The sequence below is a fragment of the Motacilla alba genome, chromosome 9 (genome assembly GCF_015832195.1).
Source record: "Motacilla alba alba isolate MOTALB_02 chromosome 9, Motacilla_alba_V1.0_pri, whole genome shotgun sequence".
Taxonomy (NCBI): Eukaryota; Metazoa; Chordata; class Aves; order Passeriformes; family Motacillidae; genus Motacilla; species Motacilla alba.
Window position 1 is genome coordinate 23,570,313 of NC_052024.1, and position 26,584 is coordinate 23,596,896.

Here is a 26,584-nt window from a genome sequence, read left to right on the forward strand (position 1 = left end):
CTCTACAATTACATAAAGCAAATAATACCTACTCAGAAGAGCAGAGCCAAAACTCCTTCTGGAAATGTAATTACACTGAAATAATCAACTAATCATTGTAAAGCACTCCAGAAAAACAGGGTTGGAGTGGCTTTATTTGGGAAAGGCCAAGACTAGTGGGTTTTCCCTCAGGAAATGGATCCCAAGCAGGGAAATCTGCATTCTACTCATTATTAAAGGGTCATCCTTTAATCATCATAGTAATATCCTTTAATCCTTTATCCACTCACTCCTGTCACCACCTCAGCTGCCCAAAACTCATTTTCTGAGGTAAACAAACAAAAGTTTGAAGTTTCTTGCCCAGTATTCCCAGTCCACTGCAGCTCCAAACCTCCCATTGATTTCCATCCTCAATTTATTCAAACCTGGCTCCTACCCCCCTTGTCCAGCCCACAAAAAAACATCCTCTGAGCAGCTCCCCCTCCTTCTTTATCCCCCAATGTCCCGATGGAGTGTGGTCTTTGTGAGGCCCCCGGGGTGAGGGAAGAGATGAGAATCTGACTCCGTGTTCTCAGAAGAAGGCTGATTTATTATTTTATATTAATTACATTAAAAGAGTGGTATGCTAAAGCTATACTAAAGAAATAAGGGATATTTACAGGAGGCTTAGCAAGAGCAAATAATAAAAACCTGTGACTCCTCAGAGCTCGACGCATGGTCATGAAGTTAAAGCAATTCCCACGGAACCAATCAAACATTCACCTGTTGGTAAACAACGTCCAAACACATTCCAAAGCAGCAAAACAGGGAGAAGCAATCCGATTCTTATTGTTTTCATTCTTCTCTCTGAGAAGCTGAGGCTTCTCAGCCTCCCAGGAGAAGAAATCCCGGTGAAGGGATTTTTCAGGAAATGTCACGGTGACAACGGAGGGCAGCCACCTCCCTTGTGCACGCTGCTTTTGCTCCACCAGCAGAGCTGCTCCAGCCTCCCAAGGCACCAGCCCTGCCACCCCGGGAGCTTCTCCATCCATCTCTTCCAGCCCAGTGGAGCACAGGGAGCCACAATCCCAGATTTTGGCTGGGCCAGCAGCCCGTCTCACCATTAAAGGGGTCAAAAGCTTCCTGTGATCCAGGAAAAGCCCCAAAGTCCTGCTCATCCTGCTGGAATTCAGCTCATTATTCTTCAGGACGCGACCCCAGGCTTGCGCTACTCAATTTCCCCCTAATTCTATTATTGCAGGCTCGGAGGTCATCTAATCCTGCCTAATTAATCCAATCCTCCTCGGTGTCGAGCCTGACTCCCAGTTTTTATGGCATCAGCAAATTCCATTTGCACATTTTGACTTCTGGTGCCAAAGTCATTAAGGGAGAGATGAAATAATATTGGTCCAACACCAATCCCTGAGAGCTGCCCTCTTCCCACACAGCCCATTGTTCTCAGTCTTTGCTCTCCTTCTGAGGCCCTGCAGAGTTTTCCTAATAAATCCAATTATCCCCTGTTTAACTAATAATTGGCTCCACAGAAACCCTGCTCCAGGATCCAGTGTGGAGAGACAAAATTGGCTTTGCCTGATTCTGCCCTGCCCAGACCCAGGGGAGGGATGGAAAAGCTGCCCTGGGATCTTTTAGGTGAGTAGGGACACAGTTTGAGGTGAAAATTCCTGATTTATGCCATCCAAGAGGGAAAAAATGGGCAGGGGGTGGGGGGACGCTGACACATTTACACTGAAATTTCTTGGGAGTTTTAGCTCCAAGGGTGGTCTAAAGTCTCCCATTCTTTGATAAAGGAACACATTTCTCAGTTATTGGGGTTTTTTAATCAAATAATGGGATCTTAATCATCCCATCCAGTGCCACCTCCTGCCATGGGCAGGGACACCTTCCACTGTCCCCATCCCAATCCAGCCTGGCCTTGGGCATTTCCAGGGATGGAGCAGCCAGAACTGTTCTGGGCCCCTGTGCCAGGGCCTTCCCACCCTCCCAGCCAGGAATTCCACCCCATCTAAATCTACTAAATCCATTTTATTTAAATAAATCAAAAGCATTTTTAATAAAAATACTAAAATAATAATAACAACATTATTACAGCAAAATTCCCACTACTAAAATATGATCATGAGGCATTTCCCAGCAGGCTCCCCTGGGCAAAATGGGCATTCCCAAATGGATATTTCCAGGATTTCCTTCTCCAGAAGTGGCTCTGACTTCCCCGAGGCGGTGCCGTGGATTCATTTCCCCCCTCTCTTTGAGACTCTCCACACAAGTCAATATTTCCTGGGGCTCAAGCTGCGAATACCTGCTCCGTAATTAAACCACACTCAGCAGGGAGCCCATTCCAAAGGTCATCTTTTAACAAAAATTAATTCGCTTTTATCTCCTGCCCATAAAATTTGAGACAAAATAACAAAGCAACGGATTAACCAGTGTTAGCCCTAGAAAATGCTATTTATTTTTCCAAGGAAATTACACAAGCACCTCCAGCTCGTATTTCACGGGAAATTAACGCAGGATATCACAGTGCTGCTCCCTCCGTGAAGGGAAAATAAGAGTTTTACCTATTTATTTGTAACCAAATCTATAGGAATGAAAGCAGGTTCATGTCGCAGCAATTTTAAATTCTGCATTTCCCCTGGTGCAGGATCATGTGGGCCTTTCTTTCCCAGAGGTTTTTGGAGGAATGCAGCTTTTAACGCAAGGGAAATCCCTTTTCACACAGTTCCGCGCTGTGCAGCAGTAAAATACCCTTTATTTCTCTTTCCTAAATATTTCCTGGCCAAGCAGGGCATGGATGACACCAAAAAAATTAATTCGGGAAGAGGCAAAATCATCCCTGAATGCATCTGGAATGAGAGTCAGTCCATGTGGAAGCGTCCAAGCCTGGATGCTGATCCTGGGGCATTCAGGAAAAGGAGAAAATTCAGTTTTGCCCGGTTTATTTATGATCAGGGCCTCAATCACTGCCTGCCATCCTTCAGGAGGGAGACATCTCCCAATTACACAGTGCAGATAAACTGATTTATTTGGGCTGAGCCTTGGCATTTGTCATCGTGGGCTTCATTTCACCACGGAGCAGGGAGGCACTGATGGCTGGGGAAAAAGTCACTGCAAGGAAAAAGTGCAGAATTCTGGAAGGAGATTTTTTTTTTTCCCCCTAAGACCTCAATTTCCAGGAGTTTTATTTCTCCTTTCTCTGCAGAGGCAAAGCCATGCTTCTGCTTGGAATGGTCCATAAGGTCTGGCAACATTTGGACTTTCATTCCAATATATTTAATCCCTAAGAACATTAAAAAAAAAACAAAAAAGTCCTTAAAAGAGTGGAAATCCCATCTCAAATGTGATATCCACCATTTTCTTCTGAATACACTAAAACCGCAATTTCTAAATGCTTTTAAAATCGCATTTTGCTTAATTTCTCACAGAAAGGAAATTTCCACCTCCAGGACTGTCTCATGAGTGGTTCTGAGAGTTTTATTATTTTTTTTAATTATCTGGAAAACAGATAATCTTTTTTATTTTTGGCTTCTAAAAGTTACTCAAACAACCTGAATCAAGGTCAGGTTTTTTTGGGCTCTCTTAAAATCCCTACCCATTGTAGGGGGGCTGAGCAAGAGGATCTTGAAAGGTCCTCTCCAAACCAAGCTGCTCTGTAATTAATAATTTATTTCATCCCTGCTCCTCATCAGCCTGAATACACACAGAAAAAAAAATAAAATACACGTACCAATATCCAAAAGCTGGAAGTATTAATACCATATATCCACTGCCTGCCATATTTATTCTCACACTTCAAGCCTGACAAACAGAATTATGAGGTTATTTTATTGCCTCATGAAAAATATATTTCAAAATCTATCTTGGTTACAACTTGCACTGGCACAGTGTGGAAAGCTCCGACGTACTTTAAATAATTTAAACCCCTGGTCTTATTGAGCATTAGGTTGGATGATAAAATAAAAAATAATAAAAAAAAAAAATTTAAAGTTTAACCAGTTGCAGGGAGGTGGGAAGGGAAGATTTCCATAACTGACATAGGAAGGAGATGAAGCAGAGACAAACCAGCCATAAAAGTGAAAAACCAGAAAAAAATCTGAATTTTTGAGTGAATTCATCCCCAATGAAGAAAAGGATATATAGGAGATACTAAGAGGGTCATGAAGTATTTTTTTAAAGCATTTCAGATCTTCTAGAAGCCAGTGCTTAATTTTTAAAATATTAAAATAAATAATCTACTGTTGACAAGAAAATGAACTGGCCTTGCAGAACTGTCTGGGTACAAATCACATCTAAATAAAAGTTTAATTAAAGTTCACTGCAAAAGTTGATTCTTTTCCACACCAGGAATTTGCACAGGAAAGCCTGGATGGAAATGTTGCCCACAGCAGCTCCTGGGAAGGGGACAGAGGAGCAAGAGGTGGAAATTTTAGGAAAAAAAATACACTGGAAATATCAAGAACCTCTTAATGAACCTGACAGAAACAACAAAAAAACCTCCGACCCACCAGAACAGCACCTCAAGCCTTGGTTAGGTCTGGTTTCGATGCTATTTTTTAAATATCCATTTTTAGGGCAAATGAACTGGCTCTTGAACTGAAATATCTCCAAATACCTGGGAATGGCTGAAAGAATTCCCCACACTGGCAAACCCAGAGCAATGAGAAATTAACTTTGAAGGTTTTCCGTAATAAAAACCCTGATGTTCCTCCTCCACGTGGCCCCAAAAGGCTCCTGGCACAAACCCACGGAGGGGCTGAGAAAGTTCCTGATAATTTTGATCTTTTTGCCTCTGAGGACACAAAATTCCGGCTGATTTGGCTTTGAGCTGCTGGAAATTGGAAGAGCAGAGTCTGAGTCTCGCTCTTCTCTGCTCCCAGCCTTTCCTTAGCTGGTCACACCGAATTTGAGGGCGGAAATGCAAAGATTTAAAATTCCAGGGAATTCCATCCCAGGAAAAGATGAATTCTCTGTGTCATGCACCTCCCCCCAGCTGGGTTTTTGTTGTTTGGTCGGCTCTGGGGGTTTTTGGGGTTTTTTTTGTTTGCAACATCAGCTTCCTTTGAAGGCCAGTGCAAATATCCTGAATGTGTGCTCAGGTATTGTCCTATTTCTGCAGCCTATTTTTGGCATTAAGCAATTCCAAACAGGCTGATTCACCTCAGCTGATTAAGGAAAACCAGCTGGAAACAGTAACAAAAGGAAGGTCTTTAACACCTAATTTAATTTTTGTAATTCATTCTTTTGACTGAATTCGTCATGACTGAATTCTGAAAATAATAATTCAGTATTTACTATTTATTCAGATCTCTGCAAATGCACATAATATGACGCTGAAAATGGGATTTTTGATTTATTTCCTCAAGTCTGAGTGCCTCTTAATGCAAAGAACCAGGACTAGTCAAGACTGTCTTTTTTCAATCATTTCTCTCCAAAATGAAACTCTTCCTGCAATGGCATTTAAGTCTCACCTGGCGGCCTTAACTCGAGGATATTTCCCCAATATCTCATTCTTTATATTCTGTTTAATATCATTATAATGATCCAGAGAAGGGAATTCTGGGCACAAACACCCAAAACGTGCCTGTACCTGCTGCCCCAAATCCTCCTGCCCATCCAGGAGCAGAAAAGCTTTTTTTTTTTGCCAATACCAGAGGGGGGAAAAAAAAAAGAAAACAAAACCAAAAACATTCATTCCCAAGAAATTCAGCTACCAAATCTTTCCTTCAGATGACAAAAAAAAAATGCTGCTGCTTCCTCAGAAATGGAGGCTTCCCAACTGGAATGAGCATCCCCAAAATCCCCTGATACTGCAGAAAAACCACCCACACCCATCCTTATTTTGCCTCCTGATGTTTCAGCAGCTCCTGGGTGGGAAAACAGAAGAGCCAGAGGTTCCAGCTCCTTTCCAGGGATTTCCCTGAGGAAATCCAACAGTTCAGGGGGAGAACACCCAAAGCTCTCCTCTGCTGTTGAGGTGAAGTGGAAGGAGCTGGTGCTGAAGAATAACCAATAATTATTCAATAATCAATAATGAGAATCAATAATTCCTTGCTTTCCCCATAAACGATCCCAAGGGGTTTCCACAGCCTTGGAGCAGCATTCCCAGAGAGGTGGTGCCCAATCCAAGATTCATTTCCTCTTCAAAAACTGCATCCAAAAACTTTCATCCAACTGAAATCCAACAGCTCAGAGGGAGAACACCCAAAGCTCTCCTCTGCTGTTGAGGTGAAGTGGAAAGAGCTGGTGCTGAAGAATAACCAATAATCAATAGTAAGAATCAATAATTCCTTGCTTTCCCCATAAACGATCCCAAGGGGTTTCCACAGCCTTGGAGCAGCATTCCCAGAGAGCTGGTGCCCAATCCAAGATTCCTTTCCTCCTCAAAAACTGCATCCAAGCAAACAAGACCTCCCTAAACCCTTTTTCTAAACCCCGTTTTTTTCTAAATCCCCCTTTTCCCTCCTTTCTTTGGCCTGCTTGGAATTCCCAAAGATTTCCATGAAAATGAAGCCAGGCTCAGAAATTGAGGCACATTAACAAGAAATTCAGTGGGGAAAACTCAGAGATGCCCAAATTCAACTCCTGAGTGCTCTTGACTTAATTTTTCCCCTTCCCAGCTGCCTCCACATTAATTGAAATCCTTCTTGTTTTCAAGACAAGGTGGAAGAGAAAGCTTTGATCTCCAAAAACATTGCAGGGAGCACGTTGCAGTGTCAGGAGGAGGAAAGGAAAAGGGGAAGGAGACCTGGGAGAGCTGAGAAATCGAGCAGAAAACAGCATTGAAATAGAATTAACTGCCACAGAAAGTTGGCAGAGGGAAACATCAAGAAGAACTTTGCATGACTCCTTTTCATCTTGGAAAAATGCAACACCTGGGAGAGAAAATCAGAGGCATCAAAACAGCCACAGAGACAAAAATAAATAAATTCCCAGGCTTGGTAAAGAAAAATTAAAGAGAGCCAAGCTGGCTGTGCCAGAGCTTATCCACGGAGAGATTTCCCGTGGAAAATGTGCATTTTCAGCAATTAAGTTACTCCAAACTCGGCCAAATCCAGCCAGAGCATTCAGCTCCTGCTTTTAATCAAACACAACCCCTGTCTGGATCCACTTGGACATTTTGCAAGTTAAAGAACAACCAGATAAATAAAAAACATCTACGACCCTGCGGACAAGAAACCTCTCCAGAAACAGAATTTTCTGCCCACTAATTCTAATTGCTGCTTCTTAACGCGCTGGCATCAGCTCTTATTTACAGCCACGTCTGGGCCAGGCAGGATTAGGTTTTATTCACCCGTGGAAACCCAGTGTTTTCCTGAAAATAAACTCATTTAAGCAGCTCAACGGAAATCGCTCCTGGAGCATCCGGCAAGGCGGAAAGCCGAGCTCTGCTGCTCCTCAGAGCTCCAGGAGGTGGGAAAGTGGAATTGCAGCAAAAGCTGGAATGGTTCGAGGAAAATAAGGATTCAAAGGATCCCAAAAGGAGATTTTTTGGGAATTTTCACGGCAGCGCTGGGTTGGGGGAGCTGGCAAAGGGAATATTGGGATAAAGGACAGAAAAATGGGATAAATCATTGTTTGGGCAACCTGAGGAAAGGGCAGAGAGATCAGATCCAGGCTGAATGTTGGCAGCAGAAAAATGTGTTTGTTGTTTTGGGGGTTAGGATTTGATTTCTGTAAAAGCACCAGCGCAGCTGTGCAAGGGAGGGACTCTCCTGGCTGGGTGGGGAAAACTTCAAAACTCCAAAATAGCTCACACAACATCTTTGTGATTTACACAAGTCTGTGCCTCAGTTCACGGCAAAAACATCCCCAAACTTTAGTATTAAATAAAATTTATAAATAAATTTATAAATAAAAAATAATTTATAAAAATAAATAATATTTAATAAAGTAATTTATTAAATAAATTTAATGAATTAATTTATTAAGAATAAAAATTTATAAATAGAAAATAAATAATTTTAATATTAAATAAAATTTAATATTCAATAAAATGGGCTCTGCTGTTCCAGTTTCTCGGCCTCTCTGGGCAGCCTGAGCCAGGCCCTCAGCAGCCTCACAGGGCAATTTACAGAAAGCATTTACAGGTATCACAACCAGGTTTAACTTAAACAATTTATACTAAAACCACATCTTTTTATTCATTCTTTAGTTATTTATTCCTCATGAGGCAAGGTCTCCATCAGGAGCAGCTGACAAACCACAGCTGAGGCACAAAAATGTATTTAAAGTGCTTTTTTGTTGTTGTTTTTACACCTGAAGCGCCACAAATAAATCTCAACTTCAGAGCTTCTCACGGAGTTCATGTTTTCAGCGCCAACATTAAGAAAGAAAAGAGAAAACCAATATTTTCCCCATGAAGGTTTGGATGAAGCCTCAAACAGCACAACAGGATTTTCATGGACGAGGTGCTACCAAGTCCCAGTTTATCCCCAATATTGAACTGCAGGAAAATTCTCACCAGAGCCAGAAAAGCTCTGTGCTCAGCAGCATTTCCACTCCACTCTGCCCATAGAAATAAAATATTTTAAAGAAATAAAATATAAAGGGAAATATGTTGAAAAATTATGTTTATTATATTATTTATATATAAATCTATAAAATATAAAGGGAAATAAATAATAAATAAAAATAATTGGATACATAATTATTGGATAATTAAAATAATTTTAAAATAATGAAAATTCTGATATGTATATTAAATATGGATAATGAAATTTAACCAAATATTGATGAATTAAAAATAATAATAAATAAATAAATAAAGGGAATTCTCTTCCCCTTTTATCTGCTGGGATGAAGGCAGCAACAACTGGGACCAGCACCAGTCCAAGGCATCCAACCCCTGCCACCAAAGCCCTCAGAACAGGGCTCAAAAGCAGTTTTTATTCCATATTTTTATTATTTCTTGCTGTAAACAATCCATTACCTGCAAACAGCACCTTTCTGAGCAGAATATTGGGAAATGTGGCTAAAATTAAAGCCACATCCCTGAGTTCAGCGGCCGGGGAAGCAACTGGCACCCAGAAAAACCAAAAATGCCTTGTTCCCATCTCCAGAGAGCAGCAGCCAGAAGCACTGTGCACTCCGTAAAAGTGAAGCAAATCACTGCTTCATGAGACTAAATCACGTTATGAGAGAAAAACTCTTTTCCATTATTAGTTGCCACATAAATAAGGGAAGAACAATTATTCCTCCCAGCTCTCTGAAGTATTATTTTTGTCAGAAGTGTAATTGGAATGACTCTGCCTGACACTGGAGCTCCATTATCTGGGAATTCATGGCTCTCACTAAAGGCTAGCTAAAAATATTCCACATTTTGCACGTTATCTCTGCACACCCAGGGACACAGATGAGGCTGGAGATGAGTTAGAGACGCAAAGTGAGGGAATGTCACCCTGCCCAGCCAGGTTGTCATGGATAACAAGATTATTCCACATTAGCTGACCCAAATTAAAGATAAAGGATTAAAGGAACATCACTCTGCGTGGTGGTACCCTCTAAATTTTCCCCTCCTCCAGCTGTTGTGAAATATTGACTTTGTGAGGGCATGAGCATCACTTTTTCGAGCTAAATTTATTCCATTTGAGCCCACAGAGAGCAGAGAAGGGAGACACCCTCAAGGAAATCTCAATTATTCCTCTGAAAGGCAAAGCAGCATTAGGTTACTGCAGCTATTCAGAGACAGACACCTGAGCTGCAACATCTCAAAACTCACAAGAGCAGAGAGTGATGAGCACAAGATCACACAGCTTCACAGTTTTAATGATTTCTGTTGAAACAAATAATGGGGGGACAGTTTTTCATGAGAGTTTAAGGGAAATTGCCTTCACAGTTGCTTTAAAATCCAGGATCTTTTGGGAGTCTCCCCATCATTGATAGCAGGAACTCCTGCTGGCCAGAAATAGGGTGGGAATCAAGGTGTGCATGGCAAAAACTGATGGGGGGAACAGGAGAAGGGGGGAAATCGGGGGAGAAAAAAGGCAAAAATTCCCTCAGCTTTAAGTGATTTCTGTTTGAGGTTGGGCGTCAAGCACAGAGGGGACACGAGAACTGAAGGCCCCCATTGACCAGATTCCTGCTGTTTGGTGTTCCCCTATTAAATGTTGACTTGTTTCACATTTAGACTGCAGATAATGGATATTTTATGAGGCTGTTCCACGGGTTTTGCCTCCAAAGGCCAAAACACCAAAGCTCAAAACTCCCTCCTGACCTCAGAGGTGACCCCCAGGCCCCACTCCCTGCAATTCCTCAGAGCCAAGACCTTTCCGAACCCTCGTGCCATAAAAATGCATCGTCAAAACTTCGGAATAAGTACAATTCCTTCTAAAATTAGAGCTGCTTTAGCAGGAAGAAGCATGAATATGAATAAAGGCCTCCTGCCCTGGTTTTGAGGTCGGGATCAAAGCAGTCGCATCATCCCAGGTCACAGCCTGGCTGTCACTGTCACCTCCTGCTGGGCCACAAAAGGCAAGCTACTCCCAGAAAGCAGAGCAATTAGGAGAGGATAAATAACCCAGCCATGTCTTCTTGGCCAGAAATAAATTACAGCGGAGAAATAAATTAAAATATTCAGTGGCTGCTGAATCTGAGGTGCCTGCAAGCTCCGAGGGCTGGGAAAATAGGACACAATATTGCACAGCAGAAGGGCACCTGAAATCCCCTGGCAACGCTTCCTGAGCCTGCCCTTGAACTAAATCAGTGCTCAAAAATGTGGGAAATTGGGCAAATCTCACCATGGAAAGGCTCAGCTGCCAGGGCAGGGGTGGAGTCCTGAATTCTGGCGTCGCCAGGGGGATCCCACCTGGCTGGGATGGGGGAGCAGAGGATGGAGAGCCAGGGAGCAGGGCAGGATCAGGGGGGTTCCCAAAAATATTACACAGGGGAGGAAGAAGGGCTTGGATCAGGAGGTGAAAACAGCAGCAGCACAGAAGGAAAATCCTCCCTAAAAAAAAATGAAAAACAAAAATGAAAAGGCAGGGCAAAAAAAAAGGAAAGGGCCATGGAAAGCAGGGGCACCCCTTGGCTTTCCTTGCTCCACACAAACCATCCCTGACTCCCAACAACTCATCCCAAACACCCCCACAGCTGAGGGATTTCACATTTCCAGGCTGAAACGGCTCCAGCTTCCCAGGACAATCCCAAAGGCACCATCCCCGTGCTGTTTAATGCCAGAGCAGCTACAAAGGTATGAAGAGCTGAGTTAATACTCCAATATTTGGGGTTTTTTAATATTTATCAGGATTTATTTCAGTGATTCGCCCCTCTCCATACCTGAAGCTGTTTATGAGGATGAGTTTCCATCTGGGATGGCTGTGTTGGGTCGATTTAGGGGCACAGATTTAATAAACTTTTTTCAATTCTTCTTTTAACGTGACATGGACAGAGATTCAAGAGTCCTGCTGAGAAACTGGATGCGAGAGCCAGAATGGGGCTTCTTTGTCCAAGTGCTTTTCAAATCCCTTGTAAATGTTGATAGGCAAAATGAGGAGAATTCACGACAGCATAAAATAAAACCACCCTTCCTATAAAACCTGATTAGATTTATTGATTATCTAATAAAAACCTAGAGCTGGGCTTTAATAAGCTACAGATGGTGGGTCCAAACTGGGAAGCATTTTGAGCTCCTCTCTTTCTGTAATCCTGCTCAAACCAGGATTGAAAAGCAAAAATCAAGTCCGACCTTCCCCATCGCTGGGTTTTCCAGTGATTCAGGGATTGTTGGATGAACCCTCAGCCCTGGCTCTGGGTGACGCCCCAAGCAGAGCTCAGGGATCAACCCAGCCTAGGGGTGGGATCCATCCCCTGGATTTCAAACACAAAATGTCCACGAGAACAGGTGAGGGTGGATTTGCAGAGTGTTTTCAGAGCTGACACTGACTTCCAAAGGAGCTCCATCTCAAGGAAAAGTGATTCCCACCAATCCCAGCACATCCTGGCTGGTAAGAATCCCTTGGGAATGCCCAGCAGTGGCTCCAGCACCCCAATCCCACTCCCATCTGCCCCAGACTCCAGCAAAGCAGCACAGAAAGAAAAATAACCCATAATTTTCCCAAAGGATAAATTCTTTCAGCCCCACTGAAGCTTTCCATGTTGCCAGCAGTGCTGATTTATTGGGACTGCTCTAGGAAGCATCTCCAGCTGGAGAAGCCCTGCACCTGACCAATGGGAACGATTTTTCCCTTCAGGAGGAAACTGGTTTGGGATTTTTCAGCAGGCCTGGGAGCCCCCAAAGAGCTCCTGGGAGGATGAGTTACTCCAAGCAGCAAATATTTCTCTGTTTAAATTAATCAGGGAGTGCTGAACAGCTCCTGGCCGCAGCAGCTCCCAGGAAAAGCTCTGCAGGGCTTTTGTTTTGCTTGGCACCTGGGGAGATGGGCCAGGGCTGTGCTGGGGGGGTTCAGTGCCTTTAGAGGGCTTTTCCAACTTAATTCCAGGATTCCACCCTGCCCCAGCGCTCAGCAGGTCCTCCTGAATATTCTGAACATTTTACACCACATTTTGCCTGATGCATATTCAGCTTTTCTCTAAAAAAACAGAAAAATGAAAGAAAATCCCTATTTTCCCCATGAAAACAGAGCAGAGCAGGACATTTCCTTACCCAACGTTCCCGTGTCTATTATGGAGTGATTTGGGCACGTGAGCTGAAATCCAGATGCTGTGCTGAGCTCACAGAACTCCAGATATTCCTGTCCGTGGGGCCACCTCAACCCTGGAGTTGCTGACACCCCTGTATTTTCAATCATATCTTGTTTACTCAGAATAAACTCACTAAAACTGGCTTTATTTTCATTTACTCTTTGCTCAAGTGCTTCATTTTAGTTTTAAAGTAACTTTGCAGGGCCTGGGTTGGGTTTAGTTTTTCTCCTTGATTACTCTTTTGGGCTGCCAAGAGATGCTGTAATTCCAATTATGTCGCAGATGAATTCGGGCTCCGTTGGGAGCAGCAGCTCGTAATTTGGATTTATCTTTTTCTTTTCGTTTTAGGAAGGTTTTATGAGGAAAAAAAAATATATATATTTAGGCCCTTTTTTATCCCCCAAGTTATTTTCCTTAAAGTGACTGAGTCAATTAGAACCAATTGAGTGGAAAGATTTCAATTGGAGGTAAACAGGGATAACAACAGCGATGAAGGAATGGGAAGATAAATTTGGAAAAAGCTGTGGTGTGGCTGTTTAGAGCTCTGATTATTGCTCCAAGAGCCTGGAGTTCTTTCCCATTATTGTTACTCAGCTGGAAGCTGTGCTCAGCTGCACCTCCAAAGTCAGATTCAGGGATGAGAGTCAGGATTGGTGGTGCCAAAAGGATCCCAGCACTGGGCAGGATCCAGAGGCAAATCCCTCCTTCCTGAGCCTGCCTGGAGCCTGAAAAATCAGGATTAAAGCCTCTCTGGAGCCAGAGGGACAAATCCCACCAGGAACCGAGGAGAAGCTGAACAAACTCAGGGTCACAGCCGGATGCCAAGGGCAGCAGCCCAAACCCACGAGCCTGCTCCCTGCCAAGGAGCCGTTCTGGCCCCTGCCAAAAACCCCCTAAAAACCCCTGGGGAGGCACATCCAGACCAGGGCGGAGATGCACAGCAGACCCTCCAGGAAAAAAAAAGTCCATCCCACTTCAGCACTCGCTGCACAGCCCATTTGGCCAACTTCCCCGTGGGTTTTGGAAGCACAAATTCCAAATCTGCCCTTCAGCACCCCTTCAGAAGGTTTGGCACTGCAGGGATTCCTGCTTCCCTCACTCCTCAGTGACCTCCTACCAGCACACAACAGGAATTCTCCCTAAGGAGCTTAAAATACCTGAATATTGTGACTTCCTGCACAATTTTTGTGTCCACAGCTGGATCTGGAATATCCAACCCACCCCTCAACACCACAGCTCCAAAGGTTCCTTGTTCTGGCTGATCCCACAAATGTTTTTATTCCAATTCCCCTCACGCAGCTCAGTGTTATTTCCATATTTTGTCGCAGGAGGAGGGTTTGTAAATAATTGTAAATAATACATTTATTGTTTCTAAATTCATTGTAAATAATTAATTCATGAAATTCTTCATAAACCCAGGTTGCCAATCTACCAGCAAACCCCTGCAGCTTTCCAGAATTTCCTTGAATTCCTCATCAAATAAAAAGGGATGGAGGTTTGGGGGACTCTCACCTGTACAGGAAACCCTCATTTAAAAGCACAAACTGAATTTTCTGGCAAAAAGAAAGAGCAGAGCTCATCACAAAGATTCAGTTTTTAAGGATTTAAGTGACACCAATTCCCTCCCTCCTAAAATTACCTGGCCTTTGAGAGATGAGGATTAAATTCTATCAAACCCCCACCTGAGGGATGAAGAAAAATCTTCATTTTATTCTTTATTTTAAATAAATATTTATTATTTATTTAAGCATTCTTGAGGTTATGCTTGAATAAATTATTAGGAGTTAAACCCCCAATTTAGAGCTTTTTGGGGCCCCAAGCCCAGCCCAAAATCCAGATTTTAAACAGATTTTGTTATTCCTGCAGCATCTCAGCTGGGAAACTGCGCGAGACACAGAAGGAATTTAGACCTAGAAATATGTAGGAAACGTGATACATTTATATATTAATAACAATTTTAGCATTGAAAATTTGCATATTAATTTGTCCAAAAGGGCTTCCAAAGTCCTGTTTACATCTGAAAAAGAAAATAACCTGGATATGGAGAAGGGATCTCACTCAGTAAAATGGATTTGAGAGCCCTGGCTCGGTAACCACAACAACCCTGCTCTTCCAAATGACTCCCAAATCTCCCATTTTTTCCCCCAAAAGTTGCTCCAGAGCAAAAGAGGCACCTGGGAAACACCAGCACCTGCAAAAACCATTTTTTCCTCCTTCTGCAGGCATTAAAGGGGAAGCAGGAGCCTCTCCCTCACTGCAGACCCTCTGGATTTATGGAGGATTTGGGTTCCAGGAAGCCTCACGAAGCTCTTTTTCGTTTTTAAGGAACACCTCTAATTGTCTACCACTAATTTGCCAGCCACAAATCAATTGCAGGTAGAGATAACAGCATTTGGCTGCCTAATTAATTGATGAGTCCCACAAATCAGGGAGATGGCCAAGCTTCTGTTGCATTTACAGCTTCCCTGCATCCTCATTTTCCACATGTGGAGGCACCAAAAATGTGGGAATTTCAGGTCCTTGGTTGGTTTTATCACTCAAAGAGAGTCTCCCATGTGGTCACAGACTTCTTGGGATCATTGAAGCTGGGGAATAATTCCCATATTCCAAGCTGAGGTTCGTGCTGCAGCTCTCAGTGTGGACATGGATCCTCAGTGATAAAATAACATTTAAATCAAAATAAACACACACAGAGCCCCCAATAAATAAACACCACTGCGGGCCCAAGCTCGGCTTTTAAGGCATTATATCCCAAATGGATCTTCTCCAAGTGGAAGGGACAGGCTGGGAGTGTCCCCCCATCCCAAAATCCACGAGCCCAGCTCTGAGGGGACACAAAGAGCCCAAGGATGGGGACAAAGGGACTCCTGAGCAGGTTCACAACCCATCCATCCCAGCCTATGGAAACAACAATCCTCCCGTCCCAGCCTATGGAAACAACCCATCCATCCATTCATCAGTCCCACCCAATGGAAATGACCCATCCATCCATCCATCCATCCATCCATCCATCCATCCATCCCAGCCTATGGAAACAACAACCCATCCATCCATCCATCCCAGCCTATGGAAACAACAATCCACCCATCCATCCATCCCAGCCTATGGAAACAACCCATCCATCCATCCCAGCCTATGGAAACAACAACCCATCCATCCATCCCAGCCTATGGAAACAACAACGCATCCATCCATCCATCCATCCATCCCAGCCTATGGAAACAACAACCCACCCATCCATCCATCCCAGCCTATGGAAACAACAACCCACCCATCCATCCATCCCAGCCTATGGAAACAACAATCCACCCATCCATCCATCCCAGCCTATGGAAACAACCCATCCATCCATCCCAGCCTATGGAAACAACAACCCATCCATCCATCCCATCCATCCACCCATCCATCCCAGCCTATGGAAACAACCCTTCTATCCATCCCAGCCTCTAGAAACAACCCATCCATCCATTCATCAATCCCACCCAATGGAAATGACCCATCCATCCATCCATCCCAGCCTATGGAAACAACAATCCTCCCATCCCAGCCTATGGAAACAACAACCCATCCATCCATCCATCCATCCCAGCCTATGGAAACAACAACCTATCCATGCATCCCAGCCTATGGAAACAACAACTCACCCATCCATCCATCCATCCCAGCCTATGGAAACAACAACTCACCCATCCATCCATCCCAGCCTATGGAAACAACAACTCACCCATCCATCCATCCCAGCCTATGGAAACAACAATCCACCCATCCATCCCAGCCTATGGAAACAACAACCCATCCATCCATCCCAGCCTATGGAAACAACAATCCACCCATCCATCCCAGCCTATGGAAACAACAACCCATCCATCCATCCCAGCCTATGGAAACAACAACCCATCCATCCATCCCAGCCTATGGAAATGACCATTTTATCCATCCACCCCAGGCTATGGAAACATTCCCTCCATCCAAACATCCTACCCGGTGGAAAACCCATCCCAGCCCCAAGGCCGGCTCCCCCAGCAGCGCTGCTCTCGGTTTCCCAAGGAATTTCCGCGGGATTCCCGGCTGCGGTCGGTTCGCAGCGCCACATTGCCATCTGCTGTCCCTGCTGCGTCCCCGGAACCTGCGGGGAGCGGGTCCCGGCCGGGCTGAGCTGCTCGGAGCTCAAACGGGGCCCCGAGCCGGCGCCTTGCAAACGCCTTTGGCGGTTTTAATTGATTAATTAATAAGCTACAGGAGATGAGCTCCATGCAGCGCCAGAGGCGCTCCATCACTCCCTGCCCAGAGGGAAAACCCAGGGATGCTTTGGCGTGAGGGAGGGACAGGGAGGGGTCACAGGCAGGGCAGAATCCTCATGGGGAAGTTAATTTATCACCAGAATTGGGTGATGAGAAATAAAACTAATAATAATAGGAATAAACCTATTCCTCCCTTCTTCCTGGGCTCCTCCTCGCTCCCAGCAGAGGGATCAGGGAATGAGGGCTGCAGTCAGCTCATCCCAGGTTTTCCCTCCTTGCTCCTCAGGGAGAGGGCTCCTCACTCCTCCCTGCTCCAGTGTGGGGCCTCTTCCCATGGGATCAGAGAGCTCATCCTGGGTGAGCTTCCCACGGGATCACCCAGAGCTCATCCAGGGTGGATTTCCATGGGATCACCCAGAGTTGATCCAGGGTGGATTTCTATGGGATCACCCAGAGCTCATCCAGCAGGGAATTCCCATGGGATCCCAGCCTCTGCCCTGCTGCGCTGTGGGATCCTCCCAGGGCAGCAGAAGGATCTGTGCTCCTCCATGGACTGGATTCCAAAGAGGAACTCAGCTCCTGCCCCTCCTTCTGGGGCTGCTGCTCCCACAAATCCACATTCCTCTCCCCAGCTCCAGTGTTTCCCTTCAAAATTCCCAAAACCTTTATCCCAGACACTCAGCCTTGTCCAACAACAGGTCCAGGGCCATTGGCTCCATGGGACACAAGGGAAGATTCTGGCAGAGAAGCCCCTGTAGCCTCCTCACTCCCAAACCCTTGCCCCACAAGGACACAGTCGGATGCAGAGTCCCAAAAACCAGCCCAGGAATTAATCCTGGCACGTCAGGCGAGCTGTGCACGGCTGCACTGCTGCTCAAGCAGCTCCTTGCACTCCAGCACTTTGGTCCCTGCACCATAAATCACAGCCCTGCAGCTCACAACATCTTCTTTCAGCAGCCCAACACGAGTTTTTAAGCAGCTCCTGGGGCGCTGCACCGAGTTCTCTGCAGCAGATCCACCCTTCAAAACCCTGCAAGCACAGCCCAGCACCTCCGGCTGCAAGCACCCTCCACAGCTCTTCCTGAAAAACCTGCAGAGAAGTCCATCACACGCAGGTTTAAGGTGGGGTGAAGCCAGCTGGAACCTGGGTCTTAATGATTAAGGGGGGAAAAATTATTCTTGTAAAATCCCACCAAGTTCCCTAGGCATGGAAATTAAAAAAAAAAAAATAAAATACCAATCTAAGCTAGGGGATTCTTCCCACAGGAAGATGGGGAAAACAAGGCATGAGGCTGTCCTTGCTAATCCAGGCCTAACTTGCAGCCTGCTCCACAGACATTAATCCTCCCTGCAGCTCCCAGCACCGGCTCAGGAGGGAGCAAACAGATGGACAATGACTTATCATTGGAGAGACTTGGATCAGCAAGTTAGAAATTCAGATTTCTACAGGAAAAGCAAGTTAGTCATCCAAACAAATGGATATGCCCTGGGGAGATGAAAAATCTGGATAGCAATGGAGCTAAAGTAAAACCTTAAGAAAAATAAAGGCTGTGAGCTTGCAGAGGGGAGAAATAAAGGGAATATGAGAAGAAAAGAGCCACACAAAGCACAGACAACTCTGCTAAATGCTCTTTTTTTTTGTAGGGCTGCGTTTATAACAGAAGGAAATAAAGACTGATCTTACGAGCACTGAGTGGATTTGTGTCTGTAACATCTAGGGCCATGTATTTGTGCTTTCCCCAATATTTTACTATTTCCTGGCTCCAAATGCTGCAGAGGAGAACTGAGGCTGCTGAGCTGCCAGCTGGGATAGGATATTCAGGAAAAATTCCAGTTCAGGGTTTTGGATCCAAGTGATTGTGGGTGGGAGCTCACAAAAGAACTTTCCTGAAGTAATTCCTCAGATATTCCAGAGGGAGCAGCTGTGCCAAGGCAAGGATGGCCAGGGCGAGCTCATCACCCCTCTCTGGGGACCTTTGGGGGACATTCCAGGTGGCACAGAACAGGAACAGCACCTCCTGATCCCTCTGCCAGATCCACGATCTGCTCCTCCAGCAGCAGGATGAAGGGACGAGGTGCTGCTGGGATTCACCTTTCAGAGGGAAAACTGGGGGGAAAAAGCAGCACAGGGAATTAAGAATTCCCTGCAGGAGCCTGTCGGACATCTGGGTTACACCTGGCTGCTAAACTGATCCCTGCTTCCAGCTCCTTGGGAAATCTCAGTTTGCTCCTGCTTCCCACCTGCCTGGACAGCCACAGCATCCAGACAGCAGAGCTGGCTCTGCCTGGGACACAGCCCAGAAATCCTCTGAGCCACCACAACACCTCGAGGGAGTTCCAAAGTCTGCTCTTGGCTGCCTCCTCCTCCTCCCAGCAGCCCAAAGATGAGCCCACAGCATCAGAGGCTCAGACCCTGGTGGTCTGAGTGGACCAATAAAGTCAAATATTCATCTCTCATCTACTTTTGAAAGTTTCAGATTTATTTTTGTTTGAGAACAAGATTTAGGAAGGTTTTTTACACTGATCAATTACTCTTTTACACAATTTTTTATATGATTCATGACCAAAACTAAAGCACTAAATAATACTGATTCAAGGATAAAAGAGCTTTAAATCTTTTCAGGTGATTTCAAGGAACCTACTGCTCATGTCCCCATCTGGCTGATCCCAAGCATCAGATGAGGATGATCCCAAGGATTATCCCACAGCATCAGAGGCTCAGAACCTGGTGGTCTGAGTAGGCCAATAAAATAAAATATTCACCTCTCAGCTACTTTTGAAAGTTTCAGGTTTATTTTTGTTTGAGAACAAGATTTAGGAGGGTTTTTTTACCCTGATCTAATATTCTTTTAGACCAAGACTAAAGCACTAAATAATACTGATTCGAGGATAAAAGAGCTTTAAATCTTTCCAGGTGATTTCAAGGAACCTAGTGCTCATGTCCCCATGTGGCTGAGCTCTATAAATCAAACCCTGGCATTTTATCAAAATCAGAGGAGATCAGAACTGATTCCTAGAGGGAGTCTGGGCCATGCAAGGACTGCAGGAGCTGGGAAAGGAGTTTAATTCCATGATTTGAATATTCTAATTACAAACTGTGCAGAGAAATGCCCTCCCCACGCTGGTCCTGTTGATGCTTGGACAACAGGCAAAGGATGCACGACTTCTTCACGCTAATCCGTGCCTTGCAAATATCAACATTTTTGCTAAAACCTCACAAAAATAGCAACTAAACCAAGGTGCTGCCCTTTCCTCCTCTCACACCCAGAGGGAAAAGATGTTCCTCAGGGTTGTAAACTCACAGAAGGACCTCAAAACCATCAGGGTACAGCAGGAACCCCGTGAAGACGCTGTCGTCCTCCGCGCCGGCGTAGAGCCCGTTCCAGTCCTTCCCAACCTCCAGCCACACTTGGTCACCCACCCTGAGCTTGAGGATGGTCAGGAAGGAGGCCTGGTCGATGTCCTGGCCGTAGAGGGTGTCCCTGGCCTTGGCCACCCTCCTGCTGCTGGCCACGAGGCTGAGGCGCGCGGGGCGGCCGCGCACGGTGACGTGGTAGGAGAAGACGTAGGCGCCGGGCACGCTGCAGTTGAACTTGCCCGTGGTGGGGTCGTAATCGCGGCGCTCGTTGAACCACACGCGGTCGAACCTGATGGGCACGTTGGGAGGAGGGAAGGGCCGCGACAGCCCCGCGCTGAAGGCCGAGCGCGGGGCCTTGGCCACGTCCCCACGGGCGCCCTTGGCCCCGCGGGAGCCTTTCCTGCCCGGGGCGCCGCGCCTGCCCTTGGCGCCAGGGTCGCCCTTGGGCCCGCTGGGGCCCGCCGAGCCCGCGGGGCCCACGTCCCCTTTGTCACCCTTGCGGCCCTGCTCGCCCTTCTCTCCCTGCTTGCCGGCCGCCCCCCGCGTGCCCTCGGTGCCCGTGTCCCCTTTGCTGCCCTTCTCCCCCTTGGTGCCCCCTTCCCCTCTGTCCCCCTTGGCCCCTCTGCCCCCCGGCTCCCCACAGTAGCCCTTCTCCCCCGTGTCCCCCTTTTCTCCCTTGTCCCCCTGTTCTCCGCCCGCTCCTGGCTCTCCGGGATCGCCCCTGTCCCCTTTGTCTCCTTTGGTGCCATTGTCACAGGTGTCCCCTTTGGCCCCTTTTTGTCCCTTCAGTCCAGGGAAGCCGTAGCTGCCCTTATTGCCTTTGGCTCCAGCTTCACCTGGGGGTAAAAAAGAAGATTAAAACCATTAAAAAAGAAGATTAAACCCAATAAAATTGGATTGCTCTGGAGATGGAAGGACCATCCAAAGGGGTAAAACCCAGAGCAGAGGGAAAGGTCAGAGCAATCCTGGATTTTCCATACCTACCTTGCAGCCCAGGTTTCCCTGGATATCCGGGGCTTCCACTCGCTCCTCGCTCCCCTTGCTCCCCTTTTCCTCCTAGGACATTCCAGCATTGATTAATTAATTAATTATTTGGTGCTGGTGCGTGCAGCACAGCAATCAGACCCCACTGGGACCATGCGTCCCTCGCTCCATTAATAAAACAGATGTGAGCAATGTGGGTTTTGAGGAAACACCTTCAGGAGCCTCAGCTGCACCCCACAGCCCCCAGGACCACCTCACTCGGAGATTTCCGCCCCTCTGCGAGGCAGCTGCTGCTGTTTAGTGCAAGGTGGAGAAGGTGACAGCTCTGCGGGCCTCGTTCCAGGCTGGCCATAAAGTTTTTCCCAGGAGTAAATCGCTCCCTAAGGGGCTGCAGGGACTGAACAGCCCCTGTGGGACCCCGGGTGATTCTCCAGAGGCGGCAGCAGGATCCTGCCAGGATAAAGCTGCTCCAAGCCCCAGATGAAGGGCAGGGTTTCCTTTCAGGAATACTGATGGATAATGATGGCTCAGCAGCTTGACTGAAGTTCTTTTGCCTGAGAGATTGAAATTGAAATGCAGATTTCACACCTGCACACAGCTTCCGTGGTGGCTTTTTCCTACTTCTGTCCTTCATCCAAAGCAAACTGAACCCAGAATTTGAACTCCTGTTCAGAATGAGAATTTTTGAGTGAGATCTTTATGAGCAGCTGCTCCTATTCCACCTGAACAAACACTGCCACCGCCTGAGCTCCTGTCCCTGCACTGATGCCAGCTAAACCTCTCCAGGGCTCAATTCCTAGCAGAAATCTTCTTTTGCTTTGAAAAATATGGATTTTTAATAATTTCGTGGTATTTTATGAGGACAGCAGCATTTTCCATTAGTCTGGTTTACCTCTTTCTCCTTTAGGGCCTTTTGGACCTTGAGGGCCAGGGGTTCCTGGTAGCCCGGGCAGCCCAGCATCTCCCTTCTCCCCCTTGGGACCTGTAAAATCAACAGAATTATCTCAGTAACTCCAAGGTTTAACTTCTAAATAACACTTTCATCAATACCTGAGCAGTGTGGCATTGAGGAGTGTATATGAGGTGATTCCATCACCTTGGGAAGAGCTGCTTGTTTTATTTGACATCATGGAATCTCACAGCTTTGCCTTTCACTCTGGGCCATGGTTAAAGACTTTTTAAAACCAACTTTGAGCTGCCTCAGAGCCACAGGAGCTCAGAGGTTCACAAAGCATCAGAAATTAATCTGTCTTTAATATCTGAGGAGCTGCCACAGCTTTGGAATTGTCCCTTTCCTTAAGGAGAATTAATTCTGCAAATACAGAAGGGGAACCTGTCCGAGAGCTCCACGCTGCAGAAAGAAGGGATTGAAATCCTTTCCCTTTTCCATCCCCTTGGGAATCCAGAGACTCCCAGTGCCTGTCTGGGAGCAGATTATGGCACCTTCAATCACCACAAGCACTCTTCCATCAAGAGATGAGAGATCAAACTCCCTTTACAGCCACCACAATGTCCATGAGCCAACCGTTCCCAAGCCATGGGAAGTGAAAATCCCTGGAGCGCGTTGGATTAAAGGAGAATTATTTCATTATTTTCCCAGATGAATAGTTCCTATCTCCAATATTAGTGCCATTAAAGTGAACTTTTGCAGGCTCATGCACTATTCATTAGAGCAGGAGCAGAATTAGGTGCTCTGTGGATGTGTGTTTTAGTGGTAGAAAGAAGACACAAAGTGTATTTTATTAAATATTTAGGTCCTTTATAGAGAGCTGCTTCTTGTGCCTCATTTATTTATTTTTAAATTTGAACCCTTTTTGTTTTAATTTCCTCTTTTGCAACGGGAAAAAAATCAAAAAATAAAAAATAAAGAAACCTTCAGTAAAGATGAAAACCTGCTTGAAGGTAGTTTTAGGGGTCATAAAGCCACGGTTGAAGTGAATGTGGAATTAAAGCTGTGCATCCAAGGGGATCAGGGCAGGGACAGAGAGTTGAGGAGCATGGCCTCCTGCCAGCAGGGATTTGGGGTAGTCCCAAAGGAATTCCCACTCACACTGGTGGTTTGTAACTTCCAGCATGTGGCTGACATTCACTTTTCTGCTCTGGATTTACACAAATCAGGATCACACCCCACATTTCATAGAATTATGGAATCACAGAACATCCTGAGCTGAAAGGGACCCACCAGGATCACCCAGCCCAGCCCCTGGCCCTGCCCAGACATCCCAAAATCCCACCCTGGGCATCCCTGGCAGCGCTGTCCCAACACTCCTGGAGTTCTGGCAGGTTTGGGAACGTGCCCATTCATTCCCGGGGGACCCTGGGCAGTGCCCAGCAGCCTCTGGGGGAAAAACCTTTCCCTAAAATCCAAACACCCACCCCAAACCCCTCCTGGAACAGCTCCAGCCATTCCCTGGCTCCTGTCCCTGACGTGTGGAGCAGGATTGGAGCTGTTCCTCGCGAAGAACTGAGGCAGGAGATTTAGGGGTTAAAGAGAGATGGATTAGGGATAGCTGACACTGTGTGTCATTTAAAATAACTGTGCTGGCAGAAGTCAGATGGGAGAATGCAAGGCTATTGTGATAAGAAAGAGAAGAATGCAGGGCTGTTGTGATAAGGAGAACTTTTCGGGACCCTAAATCAGCCAAAACCACCCAGCATCACAGCTGCAGATCGCTGAGATCTCCCCCACGAGCTGCACAAAGCCTGCCAAAGGATTTCCCAAGGGAAAAGCCGCTGGATTTGGCATTTCCAGCCCAGCAGAGAGGGCTCAGCACACCTGGGGGTCCCTGGGGGCCCGGCCAGCCCCGAGGCCCCGCCGCGGGCGGGCAGCAGTCGCAGCAGTTGAAGAAGAACTCGGCCGAGTCCAGCGTGGAGTTCTCCAGGGGGAAAATCGTGGGGAACTCAGCTCTGCCCGGCGCTGCTGGGAATGGGATTTTCCCCGGGACAGACGGAGGAGCTGCTGGTGGCTGGGAAGGTTTGGGCTTGGTGTAGAGCACGGCCGGGGTCACCTTCAGCGCCGCCAGCGCGGGGACGGCAGCGAGCGCCAGGAGCAGCGGGACGGGCCGCGGGCAGCTCGGCATGGCAGCAGCTGTGGGAGACACGGACAGACAGTAAAACCCTCCCTGCACCTTCTGGCAGGTTTAGTTTTGGAGAAATCCATCAAAATTTGCTCATTTCTAGCTTGGCAGGCCACAGTTGGCCGGACTGCGTGGCCGTAAATGGCGGCCATTTTCCATGGGAAAAAGAAGTCCTTTCCCCGGGGTCTGGGTATCAGCTGAAAGGTGGCTTTTGGGGCTCTGAGGACCAGCAGGGCCCAAGTTTCTGGCAGTTTTAGTTTTGGAGAAATCCATCAAAATTTGCACATTTCTAGCTTGGCAGGCCGCAGTCAGCCGGGCCGCGTGGCTGTAAATGGTGACCATTTTCCATGGGAAAAAGAAGTCCTTTCCCCGGGGTCTGGGTATCAGCTGAAAGGTGGCTTTTGGGGCTCTGAGGACCAGCAGAGCCCAAGGTCCACAGGTCCTCGTCCCTGTGGCCTCAGCTCTCTTCACAGAGAGCAGCAGGCACACAGTTTCCCAAGGATTGTTCCTGGGAAGGCAGTGAGGACCTCGGAGAAGAGAAAACAGTTCTCTCTATTCGCTGCTCCTGTTTTCGCACGTGTGGAATGTGTTATGGAGATTGTTTACCCAAAGTGATTTGGTTGATTGGACGCCGGTGAAAGTTGTTTTGAGTGATTGGCCAGTCACTCAAAGCTATGTCCTGGCTGTCTCAGACAGTCGTGGGGTTTTCTTTAGTATCTTTTAGTATCGTATCGTATCATATCATATCGTATCTCTTTAGCGTTGGGTTGTTGGTATTTTGGATTTGGACTGAAGGTATTTGAGATGGTAGTTGCTGTTTGGATTTAAGTGTTTATTATTTTTTATATGTAAAACAGTTTTACTTCTGTGAGTTTGGTAGTTTTTTATTAGAAGGCACAAAATGGTTAACAATTTTTTGTTACAAGGTCTTTTAAGACTAAATTATTTCATTAAGAACTGACAGATTATTTTTTCTTTTTATTTAATAATTGATCTCAAAGAGCTTGCAATGTGGACTTCTCTGTTTAATTACAAAATGCCACCCAAACCCATGAAGAAGAAGGAAGAAGAAGCATGAAGAAGAAACTTAGGATGACATCCTGTGCCCTCCATCTTGCTTTTATCTACAACATATCAAAAACCCTGAAACTTAAATTTCTCCCCAAGTGACACACCTACACGACTCTCTATAATATATTTCACACTTTTGTGGATTACAGTCCATCTTGAAGTCCAGGAAACTTTCTCCATGGATGAGGGTCAGAGTCCATGCTCCCCTGGGGGTCAGGGCCCCCCAGAGCAGACAGAGAAATATTCCCTGTGCCCTGGGTTTCCACACTTTAGTATAGTTATAATGTAGAATTAGTGTAATATAGTGTCATTTTAACAAAGCAATTGTTCAGCATCCTGAATCATGGAGTCAGGGCACATTATTCCCTGGCTGGGGCATTGCCTGTTTCTCCTACACCTCCCCAGAGCCAGGACAATGGCTCTGCTTTCCCGGGGGAGTTGTGGCTGCCCCATGCCAGGAGATGCTCAAGGCCAGGTTGGGTTGAAGGGACCTTAAATCCCACCCCGTTCCATCCCTGGGACACCTTCCACTGTCCCAGGCTGCTCCAAACCCCGTCCAGCCTGGCCTTGGGCACTAACAGGGATCCAGGGGCAGCCCCCAGCTGCTCTGGGAATCCATCCCAGCCCCTCCCAGGGAGGAATTCCTTCCCAAAATCCCACCCAACCCTGCCCTTCTCCAGCTCCAAGCCATTCCCATCACTCCCTGCCTTTAGGGAAAAGTTTCTCTCTCCAGCTCTCTTGTAACCTCCCTTTGGTCCTGGAAGGATATGGAGAGAATTCCATAAGGATTTCAGAGTCCAACACCCCTACACACAATGAAAAGCTTTTCTCTAAAAGAATAAACGGAAACAAAATGAAACATCAAGTTTTCCAAACTCAGGTAGTTTGGAATCAGAAGTATCAAGTGTTCCAAAGTCTTTATCTTGATTTTTTTTTTTCATTTCTGCCTGATTTTCTGGATTTTTTAGAGTAACCTTTCACATCCGCTCTTTTTATTTTTCAAGTGTGGGTTCAGCTGACCCAGGAAGAAAGGACAAAACCAGAAGGCGCTGATTTTTCCTATGGGCCAGGTGCTGCCTCTCAGGTGACCCGCCACAAAAAGCACCTTTGTTCCTTTCTTAAAGCAGGGTCCCCACCTGTAAATGCAGATGGAACAGAGCCCCTTTCTTGCTGGGGCTGAAACCCAACCTTCCTGAGGAGCCACAGCATTCCACAGCATGGGAAACCTCCAGCAGAGACCC

General features: G+C 46.3%; 1 protein-coding gene across 1 annotated transcript; it reads right to left on the reverse strand.

Moving 5' to 3' along the window:
- Positions 1-20,151: 20,151 nt before the first annotated feature.
- Positions 20,152-24,411, reverse strand: OTOL1 (otolin 1). The gene is made up of 4 exons (XM_038146042.1): positions 23,972-24,411; positions 22,088-22,177; positions 21,196-21,267; positions 20,152-21,047 (listed from the first exon to the last, which is right to left on the reverse strand). The coding sequence occupies exons 1-4, from the start codon at positions 24,273-24,275 to the stop codon at positions 20,152-20,154; spliced, it is 1,362 nt and encodes a 453-aa protein (XP_038001970.1). The 5' UTR covers positions 24,276-24,411.
- Between the last annotated feature and the right edge of the window lie 2,173 nt (positions 24,412-26,584).